At 43.6% G+C, this 18,219-nt stretch overlaps 1 protein-coding gene across 1 annotated transcript in view; it reads left to right on the top strand.

Moving 5' to 3' along the window:
• Positions 1-18,219, top strand: part of LOC310871712 (ras-specific guanine nucleotide-releasing factor 2-like) — a gene marked incomplete at its 3' end in the record, with an annotated part of 79,235 nt that overhangs the window by 35,407 nt on the left and 25,609 nt on the right. Inside the window, exons 5-16 of the mRNA XM_083783352.1 lie at positions 219-355; positions 935-1,051; positions 1,533-1,612; positions 3,486-3,679; positions 5,274-5,383; positions 5,546-5,664; positions 7,006-7,166; positions 7,385-7,451; positions 9,405-9,541; positions 10,822-10,904; positions 12,569-12,817; positions 16,306-16,386. Of these exons, the coding sequence (XP_083639478.1) occupies positions 219-355; positions 935-1,051; positions 1,533-1,612; positions 3,486-3,679; positions 5,274-5,383; positions 5,546-5,664; positions 7,006-7,166; positions 7,385-7,451; positions 9,405-9,541; positions 10,822-10,904; positions 12,569-12,817; positions 16,306-16,386 (1,535 nt within the window). The remainder of the gene's footprint in view (positions 1-218; positions 356-934; positions 1,052-1,532; positions 1,613-3,485; positions 3,680-5,273; positions 5,384-5,545; positions 5,665-7,005; positions 7,167-7,384; positions 7,452-9,404; positions 9,542-10,821; positions 10,905-12,568; positions 12,818-16,305; positions 16,387-18,219) is intronic.

Below are 18,219 nucleotides of genomic sequence, written 5' to 3'. Positions count from 1 at the left end.
TGCGTGCGTGCGTGCGTGTGCGTGCGCGTGCGTGCGTGCGTGCGTGCGTCTGAGCATAATGTGTGCATGAAACTGTTTGTGTGCAGTGCACATACACCATGCGCACATGCATGTGTGTGTACTGTATGTGTAGCTAACTGTGCGTGCGTACGCGTGTTTGCATGTGTGTTTAACACATATAACGTGACTCAAACCTTCTTGTATGTGCAACTGTTCAGGTGCAGAGTTTCATGCGGGGCTGGCTCTGTCGCAGGAAGTGGAAGACCATAGTTCAGGATTACATTTGTTCTCCTCACGCTGAGAGCATGAGGAAGAGGAACCAGATTGTCTTCAACATGGTGGAGGCAGAGACAGAGTGTGTGCAAATAGCTACAGTAGAGTACACCTACACACTCACAATACAATGGACAGCAGAGAGTCTGTCGGGGCCTGTTAAAATGGAGACTTTAAATAGATGATCACAGTGCTGTCAGTGCATTGGTCTCACAGGCTCTCTATCGATCACTGGCCTGGAGTCTGAAATCAAGTGACTGCATGCGCTTTCAAATGTGCTTTATTGAGCATCTGTGATGTGTTGTTTTTAACATTCTCAGAATATTACAGGAGCATGACAGATTGTTATATGGTATATACTATGTTATAAAAGAAATTTCACACGTGAATAGTGATAATTAAGTTAGTTAACAACAATAACCGTGACATTCCACTCTTGATTAATACCTTAAGAACATCATATCAGGAGACATTTCAAATATTTTGAGGAAGTTGTAGTAAGATGAGACAAACACAATGGAGATAGAAAAAGAAAAGCACCTCTTGTGGAGATGCTTTTCTGCCAGCACCAGCATCTCTTGTTCTACGTCCGTTACTGAGATGTGTGTGTGTGTGTGTGTGTGTGTGTGTGTGTGTGTGTGTGTGTGTGTGTGTGTTGCAGGTATGTCCACCAGCTCTATATCCTGGTTAACTGTTTCCTCAGACCACTGAGGATGGCTGCCAGCTCCAAGAAACCGCCCATCAACCATGAAGATGTCAGCAGCATCTTCCTCAACAGGTGTGTGTGTGTGTGTGTGTGTGTGTGTGTGTGTGTGTGTGTGTGTGTGTGTGTGTGTGTGTGTGTGTGTGTGTGTGTGTGTGTGTGTGTGCGTGCGTGCGTGTGCGTGTGCGTGTGTGTGTGTGTGTTCTTGAAGAGAGGAGAAGAAGCAAGCACTCAGTTGAGTAGTTCAAAGTAAGGATGCATGGTCATGGTAGAAGTAGTTATAGAAAAGAATACCTCATTTTTTGTATCCAATACGATTCCTGTTTTATTTCAAGTTTTCCCCCAAAACAGCAATCCTGTTCTTTTGGATATAAAGTGAGTGCTGGTATTCTTTTCTTTGACTTCTGTAAGCTTGTGGATATGCTATTTTAGGTATAAATCAGGGCTAAGGCCTCTAGACTCAGGACGTTGTGATTGGGTTTGTACTGTACGTACTGTATGTGCAGAAGTTGTCGTTCATCCTGTCTTTTTCTTGTCATTGTGCTTGTGTCCGCAGCGAGACCATCATGTTCCTACATGAGATTTTCCACCAAGGCCTCAAGGCTCGGATAGCCAACTGGCCAACTCTGGTGCTTGGTAAGTTACTGTTACACTGCACACACAATTCACATGCAGACAATCGTGACATGAGTTATACATACTGTAGTTGTGCGCATCATAGTGCCACACGTGAACTTGTAGATCTGCTACGTTTGATGTGCAAACTGCACGCAACTAAGTATATGTATATATCAGAGCTCAGTTTGTACATACACACGCCCCACCCCGCTCCCCATCACAACTCATCTCGCTGCTCAAGCTGTTTCTTGCTGATTCAACAATGACATCACCGTGTGTAGACCTGTAGAGATTACACACACCTCTCATTCAAACAGGCGTCGTGATGTCTTACTGCCTCCATGTCACAGACGCTACACACGCTTGAATAGAACATCAGACTCTTTTTCATGTCCTATCTCGTTCTGCGACATGCACACATGTTCTTGACCGACTTATCTGGAAATGACCCACCAAAACACAAAGGCATGCCATCATTTCAACCCACCGCCCTCGGCATTAACAGATAAGCATCACCTAGGAGACAGACTGCTGCAGGGTGGATTGTTGAAAGACAAAGAGGCAAATGTGACGTGATCAGAGAGAGTGAGAGAGGGAGATGGAGAGGGAGGGACAGAGCGAGGGAGCGAAGGTCTAGTGATTAAACACTTCCCTCTCGACTGATTTCCTCCCTTAGATTAGCTCGGCTGTGTGACACTTCTCCTCTAGCTGTGCCTTGGACCTCCTTTTCTATTAACTAGTTACGTATTACTTTACTTTTGTCCCCAAAAGTCTCACACTATACACAGTTTGTTCCGGACGGTCTTCCGCATCCGATAATTCACACGTACAGACAAGTGTGCATCGTTTCCATATCCGCTCTAGAGTCAGATCAGCAGCCTGCAAAGCAACTCGATCCCAACCAGGGGGGCAGTCAGACAGATATTTTGTGAAGCCTATAAGGAAATCGCGATTTGTTGTGGCGCTGTCATTGGACCCAGAAAAACCCATAGCCCCATAGAAGTCCATGTATTTGGGCCCAACTTCACCTAGACTGTATTACCTTAATAAACATGGTCATGAATACTTTCTGCTTCCAGTCACTAGTTTAAAGTCTCATTTCTAATGTCATAATATTCTTTTTGGAAAATTATGGTCCCATTAATTAAAAGAATGACCATAAAGTCGCGTATGTTCTGAGGGGCGTGGCTACCGTTACAGTCTATGATCGGGATTCCCCTCCCACTCGAGTCAAAATAAAAACCAACGGAGAAGAAGGGGGGAAGTCCCGCCTCGTGTCTGGGCCAGCCAATGGCCAGCTGGGCCAAAACGGAGCCAGCCAATGGCCAGCTGGGCCAAAACGGATCTAGAAATATGGCGATTTACATCAGGAATTACCATAGAATTACAGGCTTCATTTTACGTCCATGTTAGACCCGGGGAACGCTTTGTCCATATCTTTTACAGTCTATGATCCCAACCCAGTCTACCATGTGATGTGTTTTAACCGTATTGTATGCCTGTATGAGCTATGGGATATCTGAATTTCCCTTTGGGGAATCAATAAAGTATCTATCTATCTAATGTAGTATGGTGACTGGTGAATTGGGTGGTTTCTTAGTGTAGACATGGATCTGTCATATATTCATCATATGGTCCTTATGCCTCATGTCCATGCATGTTGTGAGTGGCTTTTCATTCCAGGAAACACTGTGATCACTCAGGTAGAACTTGTATTTCAGAGTAGGCCTGCCTGATGCCCAGTAGCCTATTGTCTCCCGCGGCGTGGCAGCATTCCCCTTTGAATGGGAAATTGGTTTTCCATTTGGGTAACCTCGGTGTGGAGCCAGGTGGTTGTGCACGTGCACAGTTTACAGTATATGTGCTTGTGTAATGTGTTTCTTGCATACAGCTGACCTATTTGACATCCTGCTGCCAATGCTGAATATCTACCAGGAGTTTGTGCGTAACCACCAGTACAGCCTACAAGTGCTAGCCAACTGTAAGCAGAACAGAGACTTTGACAAGCTGCTGAAACAGTATGAATCCAACGCCGCCTGCGAGGGACGGATGCTGGAGACCTTCCTCACATACCCCATGTTCCAGGTTGGAATCAGCATCTACAGTACTTTCATTTGATCTATCTTCATACTTCGGGGGTGTATGAAGTTAGCAGGTGTCCCAGCCCCAAGTATGAAGTTAGAGCAGAATATCCATGTGAATATGGTCATTCAGCATATTAATCATTCTCATGCCCTAGTGCCCTACTTGTCATATTTTATGCTTGGTCAGGTACCTATGGTGTCCACATGTTTATGCCGAAGGCAACCTTTTGCGTTGTGTAAACTACCCTGAACTTAATCCTATAGCAAACACTTACCATATGGCCTGGGATCAATACCATTTTTAGGTTTCTGATCCGGTCGGGAGCAGAAATAACTTACGTCATGTTGTTGTCACTGGTTTGTAGTCATCAGGCCGGAACAACCAAAATCCAGAGAGAATTACAGTAAGCAAGGACAAAACATGGTAATACATCAAATACATAAAAAATTGTCATCAAGAACCTAACAGTGGGCCCAGGCCGTAGCGTAACGGTCTGGGCACCGGACTGGTGATCCAGTCGTGGTGTGCCGCGGGTTCGACTCCCGGACCCGACACGGCCTTTACCGCATGTCATCCCCCCATCTCTCTCCCGTTTCCTGTCAGCCTACTATCTGTCCCTTAAAAAATCAATAAAAGGCGTAAGCCGCAAAAAATAAAATAAAATAAAAAAGAACCTAACAGTGGAATATCCTTATAATGAAACTACAGTATGCGTATACACTATAGAGTGCTATGTCTATATAACATGCTATCTAAGTTCCCTAAGTTAAGCCTTTGCATACACCTGTAAGTGCGACAGGCTAAGATGGAGTCTGAAGAGGTGGGGTTTCAGACTACGGCGGGAGTGAGTCTGCAGTTCTGATTGCCATGGGAAGTGCATTCCATAGTTTTGGAGCCAGTAGGGAGAAGAGTTTGGGACGTATGGAGTTTTTAGTGAATGTTCATCCAGCTTTCCTGCTTATAAGAATAGTTTGTTTGGTATATCCATCTTCTATTCCAACTCGTAGCGACTGGCAAGACCAAACTAGTATTGTAGTTATACTCGATTCAGCATTTAAATGGGGATTGGGGGAACCAAAACAAAGCGGCGCTGGAAAACCGGAACCAGCTAACCGGAACCACAGTTTTCTTTTCTTTGTTCAGTATCCGTGAGACCACTAGACCAGATCACACGGGCCAGTGGAAAGTATGGTGATGCAAGGTTACTTACCATAAACATCCTAGCCCAAACTCTTACCCTAACATTAACCCTATCCCCAAAAACCTACCCTGATAATGACTGTGGCAAACTATTAAGTCAGAACTGCACATTGAGTCAACATGAACCACAATCCTTCGGTGTCAACTCAACATACAGTAGTACGCAAAAGGTTACCCTTGGCATTAACAAATGGTACCTATCAACATGTTTGTACTAGTTATGAAAACAATGCATACTGCATATTCAGCCCTCCTTGACAGTTGACACATTGGACAGCACTGCTCAGAACCTCATGAAATGGACCCTCATTGACGTGATATAGTTCTATTTTTTTTCTTTTCCCTCATGTTGACCCCTCCCATTCTCTGTCCATCTCCTCCTGTCTTCTGACAGATCCCCCGCTATATCATCACGCTGCACGAATTGTTGGCACACACGCCACATGAGCACGTGGAGCGCAAGAGTCTTGAATTTGCCAAATCCAAACTTGAGGAGCTGTCCAGGTATGTCTGGGCCTTTGTCTCAGATGATTCAACCACACTGATTACAAACCATTTTCTAATAATGTTTGCATTCTTTGTGTGTGTGTGTGTGTGTGTGTGTGTGTGTGTGTGTGTGTGTGTGCGTGCGTGCGTGCGTGCGTGCGTGCGTGCGTGCGTGGCTAGGGTTATGCATGATGAGGTGAGTGACACAGAGAACATCCGTAAGAACCTTGCCATAGAGAGGATGATCGTGGAGGGCTGTGACATTCTATTGGACACCAGTCAGACCTTCGTCAGACAGGGTGATACTCTTAGTTCAGCACATTACTAGCAAAAATTGCCATATGTTTTATATATATTTTTATTTTCCTTTATGTATACAGGTGAAGTCCCATCGAGATTCAAGTCCACAAGTCCACAATAATACTTTAGTATTACGCTATGTGTTATTTGTATTTTAAGTAATTGCTTTGGATGAGTGCCTGCAATTGGAAACTATATAGCTTCAAGGTGAAACAGATTTATACTTAGACCATGGCCAATCTTGCATTATAGAAATTGGCACAGCTGTATTGTCAGGGACTGGTCATGCTTGGTTTGCTGATGATAATGGTTGACTAGAATGCTTCTGTTAAGGTTGTCCACAATCTGTGTGATCGAGTTAACATGATGTTTCTGGGCCACAGATATAAATAAGATTAGTTGTTAAACATGTAGTTTGATTCAAAATGGGACCTCTTGTCTGGTCACTGTCATTATGATCAGAGAGCATAGAAAAGGTTCCTTGGTTGTTAAGATCAACATTTAAGACTCTCTTACCCCCTTTCTGAAACCGCCTCCTCGCCACTCGCCCTACACACTTGCCCTCGATATGCGCATTCACGCGAGGCTGCACCATATTAAGTGTCGTCCGAAACCAAGCAGCCTTGAGTGGAAGTGGCTTATAAAGCCCTCAAGAGCGAGTCTGTGCCGATCTAGTACCACCACAAATAAATGATAAATAAACTCCTCCTAAACAATCTTCATCTGATGCAGAATAGACAAACCACACAAACAAAACAACTTTTAACACAATGATTTATAAACATCATGGATGTATGACATGTCATGTCACGCTGTATTTCCTTTTTCCATATTAATGAAATCCACATGTCACACAAACATACACGATGCAATGCAATATAACTGTACAAACAAAATAACAGGTAACACAATTGCATGATGGTAACCATGGCAACGAATGGTGTCTGTTTCCTGTTTCTGCACAAGGAGGGCAAGTGTATTTCCAGTTTTTTATACCCAGCACCCTAATCAAGGGAACTTGATTCAGCTGGAGGGGCACTTCCTGATGAGCGAACCTCCCGAGAGCACTTCAAGGGACTGGTTTCAGAAAGGGCCTTAGCGTCAGTCTGACCAGCCCTGATCTCCAAAAGACTGTGGAATGCCCTACTCCAGGAACTCAATCTGGCTAATTCAGTATATTCTTTTAAATGACCTCTGTAAATGCATATTTAGAGGCTCGAACTTATGTCTCCAGACTCTCCACTTCATTTTTTTCCCTCTTCAATGTTCTGTTGTCTTAACTTTTTTCTTTTTTTACTACATAAAACATAGTCAAATAGTGTTTATAATCTCCTCTCTAGGTTCCCTGATCCAGCTGCCGTCAGTGGAGCGAGGTAAGCTCAGTAAAGTGCGTCTGGGCTCTCTCTCTCTGAAGAAGGAAGGAGAGAGACAGTGCTTCCTATTCACCAAACACTTCCTGATCTGCACACGCAGCTCTGGGGGGAAGCTGCACCTCCTCAAGGTGAGTGTACAGCACTTCAGTCATACTTCTCAGGTTTAAGTCTGATTGGAAATCAGATTACATTGGCAAAGTTTCACTATTATTGAGTTTTCCATCCATATAAATCAAACCGAAGCAGCAGACCATTGGACCTTTTGTGTCACTATTGTCTTGTAATGGCTTTTATACTTCAAACTATATAATTGTTTATACAGTTTTAACTCTTTTGACTCTTGTAGCAAGGAGGAGTTTTGTCCCTCATCGATTGCACTCTCATCGAGGAAGCAGAGACCAGCGACGAGGAGTGTGAGTTGACTGCACCTACATTATGAGAGGCTCTGTGTGTTGTCCATCTGTAGTCCAGTGGCTCTCAACCTTTTCAGGGTGTGACCCCCAAAATAATTATTTGAACTGGAGACGCCCCACCCTGACAAGCACTTGGAATTGTATGAGTTGAGGCATTCAATTTAGTTTGATTCGGTTCCATTGTGAAAATAGCAATCTATTTGTAGTAATCTACAAAAATAGACAGCCAAACTTGCGACCATTTAATCTTGCACTTTATTTGACAACATATCCTGCACTACTTAAAAGTAATAACGCGAGTAAATCTCAAATTTATGGACCCCAGGACGATACGTTGTCGCCGAGGCGTCAGCTAATGGGAATCCATTTAATAAACAATAAACAATCCCCCCAAAAAAAAGTTATTATTTTGAAATAATTTTGGAAAGATTTGTTTTTAATCCAGAAATGAGACAAAAATTTTAAATTAAAAAAATATATATATTTACTGTTAAGAATTATAGCAGATCTACAAGCTCACAATGAGTCGTAGTGAAACGTGTTGACAAGAGCTTGTAACTAAAGAATAACTACATCGGATCCAATGGAACACGGGTTCTTCTTCCCATTTCAAGTAACGGTTTTATATACAGTACAAGGTTTCCCCCCGATAGTGACGATAGTTAATGTGACAGTGTTTGGGTGTATATGTGCACATGTCTTATTTTATTACCCACTGTGAATTTACTGTAAGTGAACCAATCTGTCTGTCTGTCTGTCTGTCTGAATTATTTTGAAATAATTTTGGAAAGATTTATTTTTTTGATTTAAAAATCCAGAAATGAGACAAAAAATATGTGAAATTTTTTTTACTGTTAAGAATTATAGCAGATCTACAAGCTCACAATGCGTCGTGTTTTCAACGTGTTTCTGATCTAAATGAAAGATCAGAAAATGCGCTGTGGATATTTCACAACATATTATTCATTTGATTTGCTTTTATTTGTAGTGAAAAATCAACCTAACTTTAAAACATAATTACGTTACTTTATCGCCACGTAATATTTGTGTTCTGTGTGGCACTCGTGATACAAAAACCTGTTTTTGTAGACCCACAGACAGCTGTTTGGGGGCTCATTATGCCCCCCCCCCTCTCTCTGCATGCAAGTTAATTGCGTGTCAAAGTATACTGTAAGTGTAGAGAAACGACTTCCCTCAAATATCACACGGACACTCTTGTAAATGTCAGGTTGTGATCCTATGACATCACTGGGCCATTTGTTTCTCCCTGGACAGCAGACAGTGAAATGGGGACGCCCACACACAAACACATGTGTGCACTCTCCGCACACAGCACACTTAAACTTCGCCCTCAGGGGTGCACGGACTAAAGATAGCAGGTCCACTTAATTAACCCCCTTCGGTTGTGTGCGTTTATGTGTTTGAGTGAGTATATGTGCTGCGTGCGTGCGTGCGTGCATGCACATGTGTGTGTGTGTGTGTGTGTGTGTGTGTGTGTGTGTAGTATAGTATATTCCTTTTCATGTATTGTGCACATGCAGAGTGAATTTCACCAACTGTCTAATCTATTATAACGTTGCTCCAGACTCAGACAGAAACCTTATATCCATATTTCCATCCATATTTAAACTAGCGGAAAATAGTGAAATGGTTACTGTGTTGTTATGAATATTTAACCAATGAAAAGTATTGACAAGAGCTTGTAACTAAAGAATAACTACATCCAATGGAACACTGGTTCTTCTTCCCATTTCAAGTAACGCTTATACAGTACAAGGTTTCCCCCCGATAGTGACGATAGTTAATGTGACAGTGTTTGGGTGTATATGTGCACATGTCTTATTGTATTACCCACTGTGAATGTACTGTAAGTGAACATGTCTGTCTGTCTGTCTGTCTGTCTGTCTGTCTGTCTGTCTGTCTGTCTGTCTGTCTGTCTGTCTGTCTGTACAGCTAGGACCAGTGGGCAAGTGTTTGGTCAGCTGGACTTCAAGCTTGTATTCGAGCCGTCTGACTCTCCATCTTTCACCGTGGTGCTGCTGTCTCCCTCTCGGCAGGAGAAGGCCGCCTGGACCAGCGACATTAGCCAGGTAAACAGCAGCAAACACACATACACCTTGACGTGCAGAAACACTGAATAACAAGAGTCTACAAACGGCACTGAGGGCCTGTCCCTCGGGTAATCGTGTCCCCTTGGTGAGAAGTAAACACAGACATAGGCGCGCCACCCCCCAACCCCTACCCCGGAGGGACCTTTGATTCTCAATCTGCCCAGAGCAGCACACAAAAACACACACGCATGCACGAAGGCTAAGGCTTTCACTTCTAGTGATTTTTACTAGTTGACTAGTTGCCTAGTTTACTAGTCGACTAGTTGTTTAACTACCTATTATGTAAATAGGTAGTTAATAATAATAATAATAAAAATAAAACCTTTTTTATTTATTTTTATTATCAACTTGTCAACTAGTACCAAAGAGATCAACTGGTGGATTTACTAGAGACAAACAAGTCATCCTCAAACAAAAAACATAAAAATAAGTTAAAATAAGTGACCAGTGTTTGAAATTAACCAAGTGCATTTATTTAAGTATGCACTTTATTACAATTTTATGTTATTTGTACTTTACTTGAGGATTATACATTTTTGTTACTTTACATTTTGAATTCAAAGATCAGATTATTACACAAATCGAGCCATACACTTTTGAACGTTTAACAGTCATACAGTACTTATGCCTCCTGTATACGGGCCCCGACAACACGGGCACCAGCAACCATCTTGGAACGGTCGAGAACACAAAAAGACGAAAATAATGATAATCTGTGCTCCATAGATACTGGCTGCGATTTTTAGTGGGGTTTATCGGAATTTACCCTTCAGATTTGGTGACATGAGAAAAAGTATGAATTTAGGATGCCACAAAAAGGCTAGCACATGGCTCCAGTTAGCATGTTATGTTCTTGCATGCTAGTTAGGGACCTGATCGAGTCAGTACAGAATTCATTCCATCTTGATCTGACCCCCCATGCCAAAGCGCCAGCGCTCGCCCAGCAGTCTGCCGCCAACGAGGTAGATGCATGCTTCTCAGGTCTATATATATACATATACATATACATATATACACACACAGTATATATTGATATATATTGATATATAAAATTATATAAATAAAATACAATTACCTGCAATAATAAGGTGATTAAGGTAATGCAACAATAAATACGGTAATTCAGTAATATGTTTTTAATAGCCATCCTGCATAATTAGTATTTTACTTTTTGTTTTTATTACTGAGTACCTATTCCAGCATACAGTCATTTTCATCCAGATGTTCCTCTTCTTATGTCTGTCTGTCCGTCCGTCCAGTGCATAGATAATATCCGCTGTAATGGACTGATGACCAGTGTGTTTGAGGAAAACTCCAAAGTCACAGTGCCTCACGTGATCAGGTAAGTGCTGTTGTGTGACAGGAGGAAACAGCCATCCATTCACGCCAGTGTTGTTTGATTTATTCCATGCTGCATTACTGGGTGAACATGTAATACGTGGTTTTGTAGATGTTGTGGAATTTGGTGTTATTCTTTTTATTCTATTTACGTTCACATTCAAACAGTTGATCATGACATTTTTCATTTCACACTTTAACCACTTAAGCCCTATTTACTGATGAATAGTCAAAATAGCCAATCTACAAGTTCTGTCACGGTTTGCAGGTGTTAGGACCCAAGTGCCGGAAACTCAAACAAAGTCAGGACAAGAAGATCACATAAACTTGACTTTACTTAGGAAATGACATAGGATAACAGAAGTACATACACTGAACATAAAATCTGACACTAACTTAAGATCCAGCACTGAACAAACACAAAGCAGAGTTTAAAAGAAATAGTCACTGGAGCTCATCACCCAACCTGGCTCAGCTGGTCCCCACAGGTGATGGCACTCAGGGCAATCAGAGTCAGAGGAGCAGGACTTGGGAGAGACAGAGGTTCAGATCCGGGAGACCGTTACTCCCAATCACGCCAGCCCAAGTATCTCTGTCATTGCCCACGTGTGCGTTGAAATCCCCCAGTAAGACTATGGAATCCCCCACAGGTGCCCCATTCAGGACCCCATGTAGGGTATCCATGAAGGCCGGATACTCTGAACTCTTGTTCGGTGCGTACGCACAAACAACAGTCAGAGTATTCCCCCCTCCAACCCTAAGGCGGAGGGAAGCGACCCTCTTGTTCACCGGAGTAAACTCCAACGTAGTGGCACTCAGACGGGGGCTTGTGAGTATCCCCACACCCGCCTGAGCCCTCACACCCTGGGCAACTCCAGAAAAGAGTTTGGTTCCAGAATCTTTACTGTGTGTGGAGGTGAGCCCCACCAGGTCTAACCTGTAGCGCTCAGCCTCCCGCACCAGGTCCGGTTCTTTCCCCACCAGTGTAGTGACGTTCCACGTCCCCAAAGTCAGCCTCTGCTGTCCCGGTCTGGTCCGTCCAAACACTCCAGTGTCACTGCCACCCGTCTGGCAGCGCACCCGACCCCACTGCTTCCTGACGCGGGTGGTGGGCCCACGTGGCGGAGAAGATGTGCCCACGTTGCTTCTTCGGGCTGTGCCCGGCCGGGCTCCGTGGTAAGCCCGGCCACCAGGCGCTCGCTGACGGGCCCTTCCTCCGGGCCTGGCTCCAGAGGGGGGCCCCGGGCTTCCTCCGGGCCGGGTCGCATCTCTTCTCTCTTGTTTTTCCATGAGTGCTTTTCCCTATTAGCCTATTAGTTTCCACCTCTCACGACGGGGACGTTAGGGTTGGATTTTGAGAGGCTCAAGACGTGACCATGACAAGTTCACACCGTGTCACAATGTAATGCTGTTATTTGTTTTAGAACATTTCTGAAACTTGAATGTTTTCACTTATAATTTAACCAGGTTGAAAGTGGTTAAACCATGCTCATTGTTATCCTTTGGTAACTTTGTATACTTTCCCTTTGTGATCCTCTATGAGTTCTTGATCTATTTTCTTTTAGCCTCACTTTATCCACCTTGCTATACATTAGCAGCTCGACAGTCACCCGCGCTTTGGTTGTGCTGTGTACGTGTGTGTGTGTGCGTGCGTATACCCTCCATCAGATCTGATGTCCGTCTCCATAAAGATGATGTTGACATTTGCTTCAGCAAGACGCTCAACTCCTGCAAGGTCCCGCAGATCCGCTATGCCAGCGTGGAGCGTCTGCTGGAGAGGCTGACCGACCTGCGCTTCCTCTCCATCGACTTCCTTAACACCTTCCTGCACACGTACAGGATCTTCACCACCGCTGCCGTCGTCATGGACAAGCTGGCCGACATCTATAAGAAGCCCTTCACCTCCATTCCTATCAGGTACGTACTGTACATGTGTTTTCACAGGGCGGCAGGGGATGCAAACTCACGCGCACATAGGGCTGGGCAACGATACTAACGATATTAAACTATATATGAGACTAGTGGATATCGTCTGAGATTTTGGATATCATTATATTGCGATACGGAATGAAGGCCCAATTATACTTGTACGCGTATTTGCCCATACATTCAGAACACGCACGTATTTGCTCACATACTCAGATCCGTACTTCAATGGGGAGGGGAATGTATGCCCCCCAGTTAAGCAATAATAATAAATGTTGTTAGAATACCCAGTGCGGTACCTGCATTTCAATGGCCATGATTTGAGAGGGAGAGAGAGAGAGAGAGAGAGAGAGAGAGAGAGAGAGAGAGAATGACCAAATATTACAGCTTTAAAGTGAGAAGTCTTCAGTCAGTGTGATGTGCATCTCATGGTATAAATATGCAACAATAGCAAATATCCACATTGTGCATAAAGAGACTAACATTCTATTTCACCGGGGGTTCATAATTAATACTGTACATCAGGACTCAAGGGGATTTATTCCAGTGGCGTAGGGGTTAATGTGACAAAGAAGAGCAAAGGAGAATTGCTCCTGAAAGAGTGACGGCTCCAGTGTGCATTTTCTAATGTTCACATTGCACTCAATATAATGTACAGTATCTCCCCATTTCAAACAGCTGGAAATTATGAAAAATTAACAGCCATGCCTGCCTGTCCATTGAACTGTTGCATTAGTTGGATTTTACAGGTAGCAATGTGTCTGAGAGAAGAGCAGGAGAACAAGCACTTACCATATTGCTAAGTAGGGCTCTATGGGCTCTAGTTTTGCACTTTACGCACCATATTCATGTACTGTATATAGCACTGCCCCATCAACAAAAAATAGGGTTCCCCTGAAAGCCACAGTATACTGTAATTCACAACATATATTCACAATATCGCAATATCGATATCAAGTTATTTGGTAAAAAATAAATATATATATTTTTATTTTGTCCATATCGCCCAGCCCAACGTGCACTTGCGCGCACGCACGCACGCTCACACGACGTGTGAGAGACTGAACCGTGCTCACATGGATGCATGCACACATGCACTTGTGCACTCACGTGCACATATCCTCACCACATCAGCCGAGACTGAAATCTCACCTCGCCTCACCTCTGGCATCATCCACAGTAATATCCTCAGTATTCATTTAGCTCTGAGCAGCCTGTTTTACGCAGTCAAATAAATGAACGCTGATGGTTTTAATGTGTACTTTCTGCCATAACACACCTTTTCCTAATCTTTATTCATTCAGGTTTTATGAATATGTGTGCTTTTGCGTGTGTGTGTACATATGTGCATGCGTGCGTGTGTGTGTGTGTGTGTGTGTGTGTGTGTGTGTGTGTGTGTGTGTGTGTGTGTGTGTGTGTGTGTGTGTGTGTGTGTGTGTGTGTGCGCATTAAGGCTGTACCCTAGCCCTGTTTTTAGGACTCGAACTTCAGCAGGAATTTTCGAACATCCGAACGATTCGTTTGTAATTAATTAAAAAAAAAAAAACGGGGGGGGGGGGGGGGGGGGGGGGGGGGGGGGGGTTGCATGTGGGTTTACGGATGTTTCTACTCTGCCACAATGTTTTTTTTTAATGTTCTGTTTATTCATTTTTTGTTTTTTACAAATATAGAAGTAAATTGAGAAATAAAAACAGAGTGACAAATACAAAACTAAACTAAAACACACACAATAACAAAACACAAACTCCAAATCAAGACAACCAAAGAACACTCTGCCACAATGTTATGCTTCGCACGCACGGGCAGATGCAAAAGATAAAGATCACAGACAGTGTATTTGTAGCAGCTTAAGCAGCTCAACCCCTGAAACCAAAACAAACGTCCAACATAGATAAAAGTAATTACTCACCTACTGCTGCAGGTTCCATAAATAATCCCAGTGTTGTTCAAGATGCATGGTTTTCATATTGTAAATAATTATCGTCGCGTGGTTTAGACTACCACTATGAGGACACGTAACTTTGGGACTTTTTGTGTCATAGTAGCTTGTTTACAACTACAGACTTCCTGTGCAGTAACTTAAAAATAAGAGCCACATCTCATTAACATCTAATTTGAGTTCCTTTTGAATGCCTGTCAGATTTCTCTACATAACTATCTCAGCTGTTGGTGCGCAAATGAGCCTTGCATCTACCACGCAGAAAACATTTTGATGCCTGCGCACTGGCTGGTTGTGTACCCCCCTGATTAATAACATCTAAACATGAACATGTAAAACATAGTATACTCTTATTATGCATATCGCATTCTCACCGAGATATATATTTTAGAGTTAAAAACAAACAAAAAAAAGCCCATTAATTAAGATTCGAGTGCCAACCCTAACAAACATTCGAACCCTGAATGTTTGGGGACAGCCTTAGTGCATGTGCGTGCGTTTGTGCTTTACTAGCTTTCTGTTCTTTCTTCCTCACTGAACGGTTTATCCAGATGTGGGGTCACTGCTCTGCAGCCAACTACTGTAGCAGTAGCACCTCTGCCCGCAAGGTTAAATACATAGTGGCTCCAGTACATGCCCCGCCTGTGTGTGTGTGTGTGTGTGTGTGTGTGTGTGTGTGTGTGTGTGTGTGTGTGTGTGTGTGTGTGTGTGTGTGTGTGTGTGTGTGTGTGTAGGCCCGCAAAACAGATGCTTCAACAATGTTGCAATTGGCACAGTTATAGGAATATGTTGTATGTCTCTCTCTCTCTGTCTCTTTCATGCACGCACGCTCTCTCTCTCTCTCTCTCTCTCTCTCTCTCTCTCTCTCTCTTTCTCGACGAGTGAGTGTTTATATTCCTACTCAGAATTAATTACCGTTTCAACTGGAAAAGTTGCATATTTTTCTCTGCCTTGAAGCATATGTGTGTGAGGGTGTGTGTGTGTGTGAGAGTGAGAGTGTGTGCTTGTGTAGACTCACCATGCCCTGTTTCATTAGAGCAGGAAACAATCTCTCTCTCTCTCTCTCTCTCTCTCTCTCTCTCTCTCTCTCTCTCTCTCTCTCTCAAACACACACCACACACACACACACACACACACACACACACACACTCACACACACACGCACACACACACACACACACACGCACGCACACACGCACACACGCACACACACACACACACACACACACACACACACACACACACGCACACACACACACACACACACACACACACACACACACACACTGTTTGTCATCTCTGCACTGGATTTCTTTGGTGTTCACATTTTTATTTTGTATGAATGTGAGCAAATCCATTAGCCTCCATGCTATTTCTCATACGCTGCCTTGCATTCATATTCACCTACCCATCCATCCATCCAACCATCCATCCATCCTCCATCCATCCATCCATCCTCCATCCATCCTTCATCCATCCTCCATCCATCCTTCATCCATCCATCCATCCATCCATCCATTCATATCCTTTCCACCTACAGGGTGCAGTACCATTCATTTGACCGTCTGTCCATCACGTCCATCTGTTCCGACTACAGTTTGAAGATCAAGAACCAGTCTAAGTAACAATTCTGTCACTATCTCAGTATCTCTCCTTCTCTCACCTCTCACCTCTTCTTGTCTCTGTCCATGAGGCCAAAGACCTGTCTTTGGCCCTGTCCGCCCGTCCATCCCTCCGCTTGTCTGTGAACAGATAATATCCGGCACCATTGGACCGATTAACATGAAACTTTGCTCACACACTCCCACTAGGCCAAGGAAGAACTTCCAAATGTTTGCTGAAATCTTTCAAATTGGCCCCATGGTGGCACTATTGCAGGGCCTGTCACATTTTGGCTTATAACTCTTAGGTCGTACAAGTCCCAATCATTTTCCTAGATTACTTGGATCATGGCGTCCTCATGTAGGCCACAGTGCCACACCCATTTACACCTGACAAAGTTTTCCACCATTTTGCGTTTTCTTTCTAAATACACTCTTTGCTACTACGCCTATAGATTTTGCCAAAAACTCACAAATTGTTACACATTATGTAATCAAGATGTATCAGTTATCTATATTTGCCTGTCTGCTCTTCTCTGGTCCTCTAACTGGATGATTTAGGAATTGTTTTCCCCTTCTCATGAACTCACACAATATAACACAGATAGACCAACACAGTCACCAGTTTAAAGCTTCACTTTTTATATTAAGTAGAATCCGTTTATAGTTTTCCCAGTGAGTTTCCCTCTCATCAATATAGATCTATATGTACTTTTATGTAACCAGCATACAGCACTCAATTATTTCAAAGAGCTCAGACACCCTCCCACTTTTCTCGTGGGAAACTTGCACACCCACAGAGGTCACAGTTGCACCCATTTCAGCTCGACGGTAGACCCGAGGACAGAGGCAGGTAGAAGGGGAAAGAACCTTTTTTCCGGCTTGTTTTTCATTTGCAGCTCCTGATTGTCTATCAGCATGTTCTCCTCCTCCTCGCCTACAGACGACCTCGAGGCCTTGTCTCTTTTCTCCTGTCACATTTATTCGGTTCCTTCTCTTTTGTCACCGCCCTTCGAGCCGCTTTGTCTCTCCTCTTCAAGCATCCTCCACTCTGCTCCGCATTTCCTCTGCTCGCTTCAAGGTCTTCCTGTCCCCCCCCCCCCCCCGCCATTTTTTCATCTCTCATGCTCGTCTCATTCAGTTTGACTGTTCCATTTTCTTCCTCAGTTCTCCTGTCATTTTTGTGCATCCTACTCATGTGCTACTCAATACTCATCCCTTTATAGCCAATCTCGCCTGCAATTTGTCCTCCCGTTTTCCTGACCATTTGATGAACAGATTGGATGCGATCAGATGATTGTTGTGTTTGTATATGCATGAGCGCTCTTGTCTAGTTGCAGTAGCACAGCCATACATCATCTTCCGAGGTACTTCTTCCGAGGGAATTCCAGAGCCAGTGCAGAGGAGGGCCGAGTGCTGTTGTGGATGGATGTCTGAAAGGGGGGTGGGGGGTATTAATGGGAGCACTGACAGCCGAGTTATCAATCTGATTATGATTTTAATTTGTCTGCAATATGTGTATTTTAGGGGCAGCTCCCATAGTCAATTGCACATAGCACCAATAATACTGTAATCACAACGTCTCCTGCATGTCCAAGTCCGGTTTAGCAGACCTGTGATCCGTGTTCTCCCAACTCTCTCTCGCTTTGCCCTTGCTTTGCTGTCATTCTCCAATACAATATAACATATTTTAACATGGCCCTGGTCATTCTCCAATACAATGTAACATATTTCAACATGAGCCTGAGAAAAAGTAAAAAGTAGTGGCTGATGTTAGATGTGTGATTTCCAAAGTGTGGACATCCATCCGCAGCAGCCCTGTCCTGTCTTATTCATGTGCAGCACCTTCCTTG

The sequence above is a fragment of the Protomyctophum parallelum genome (genome assembly GCF_964188405.1).
Source record: "Protomyctophum parallelum genome assembly, chromosome: 15".
Classification (NCBI taxonomy): Eukaryota; Metazoa; Chordata; class Actinopteri; order Myctophiformes; family Myctophidae; genus Protomyctophum; species Protomyctophum parallelum.
Note: the sequence above shows the minus strand (reverse complement) of the source record. Positions and strands in the feature narration are given on the sequence as shown.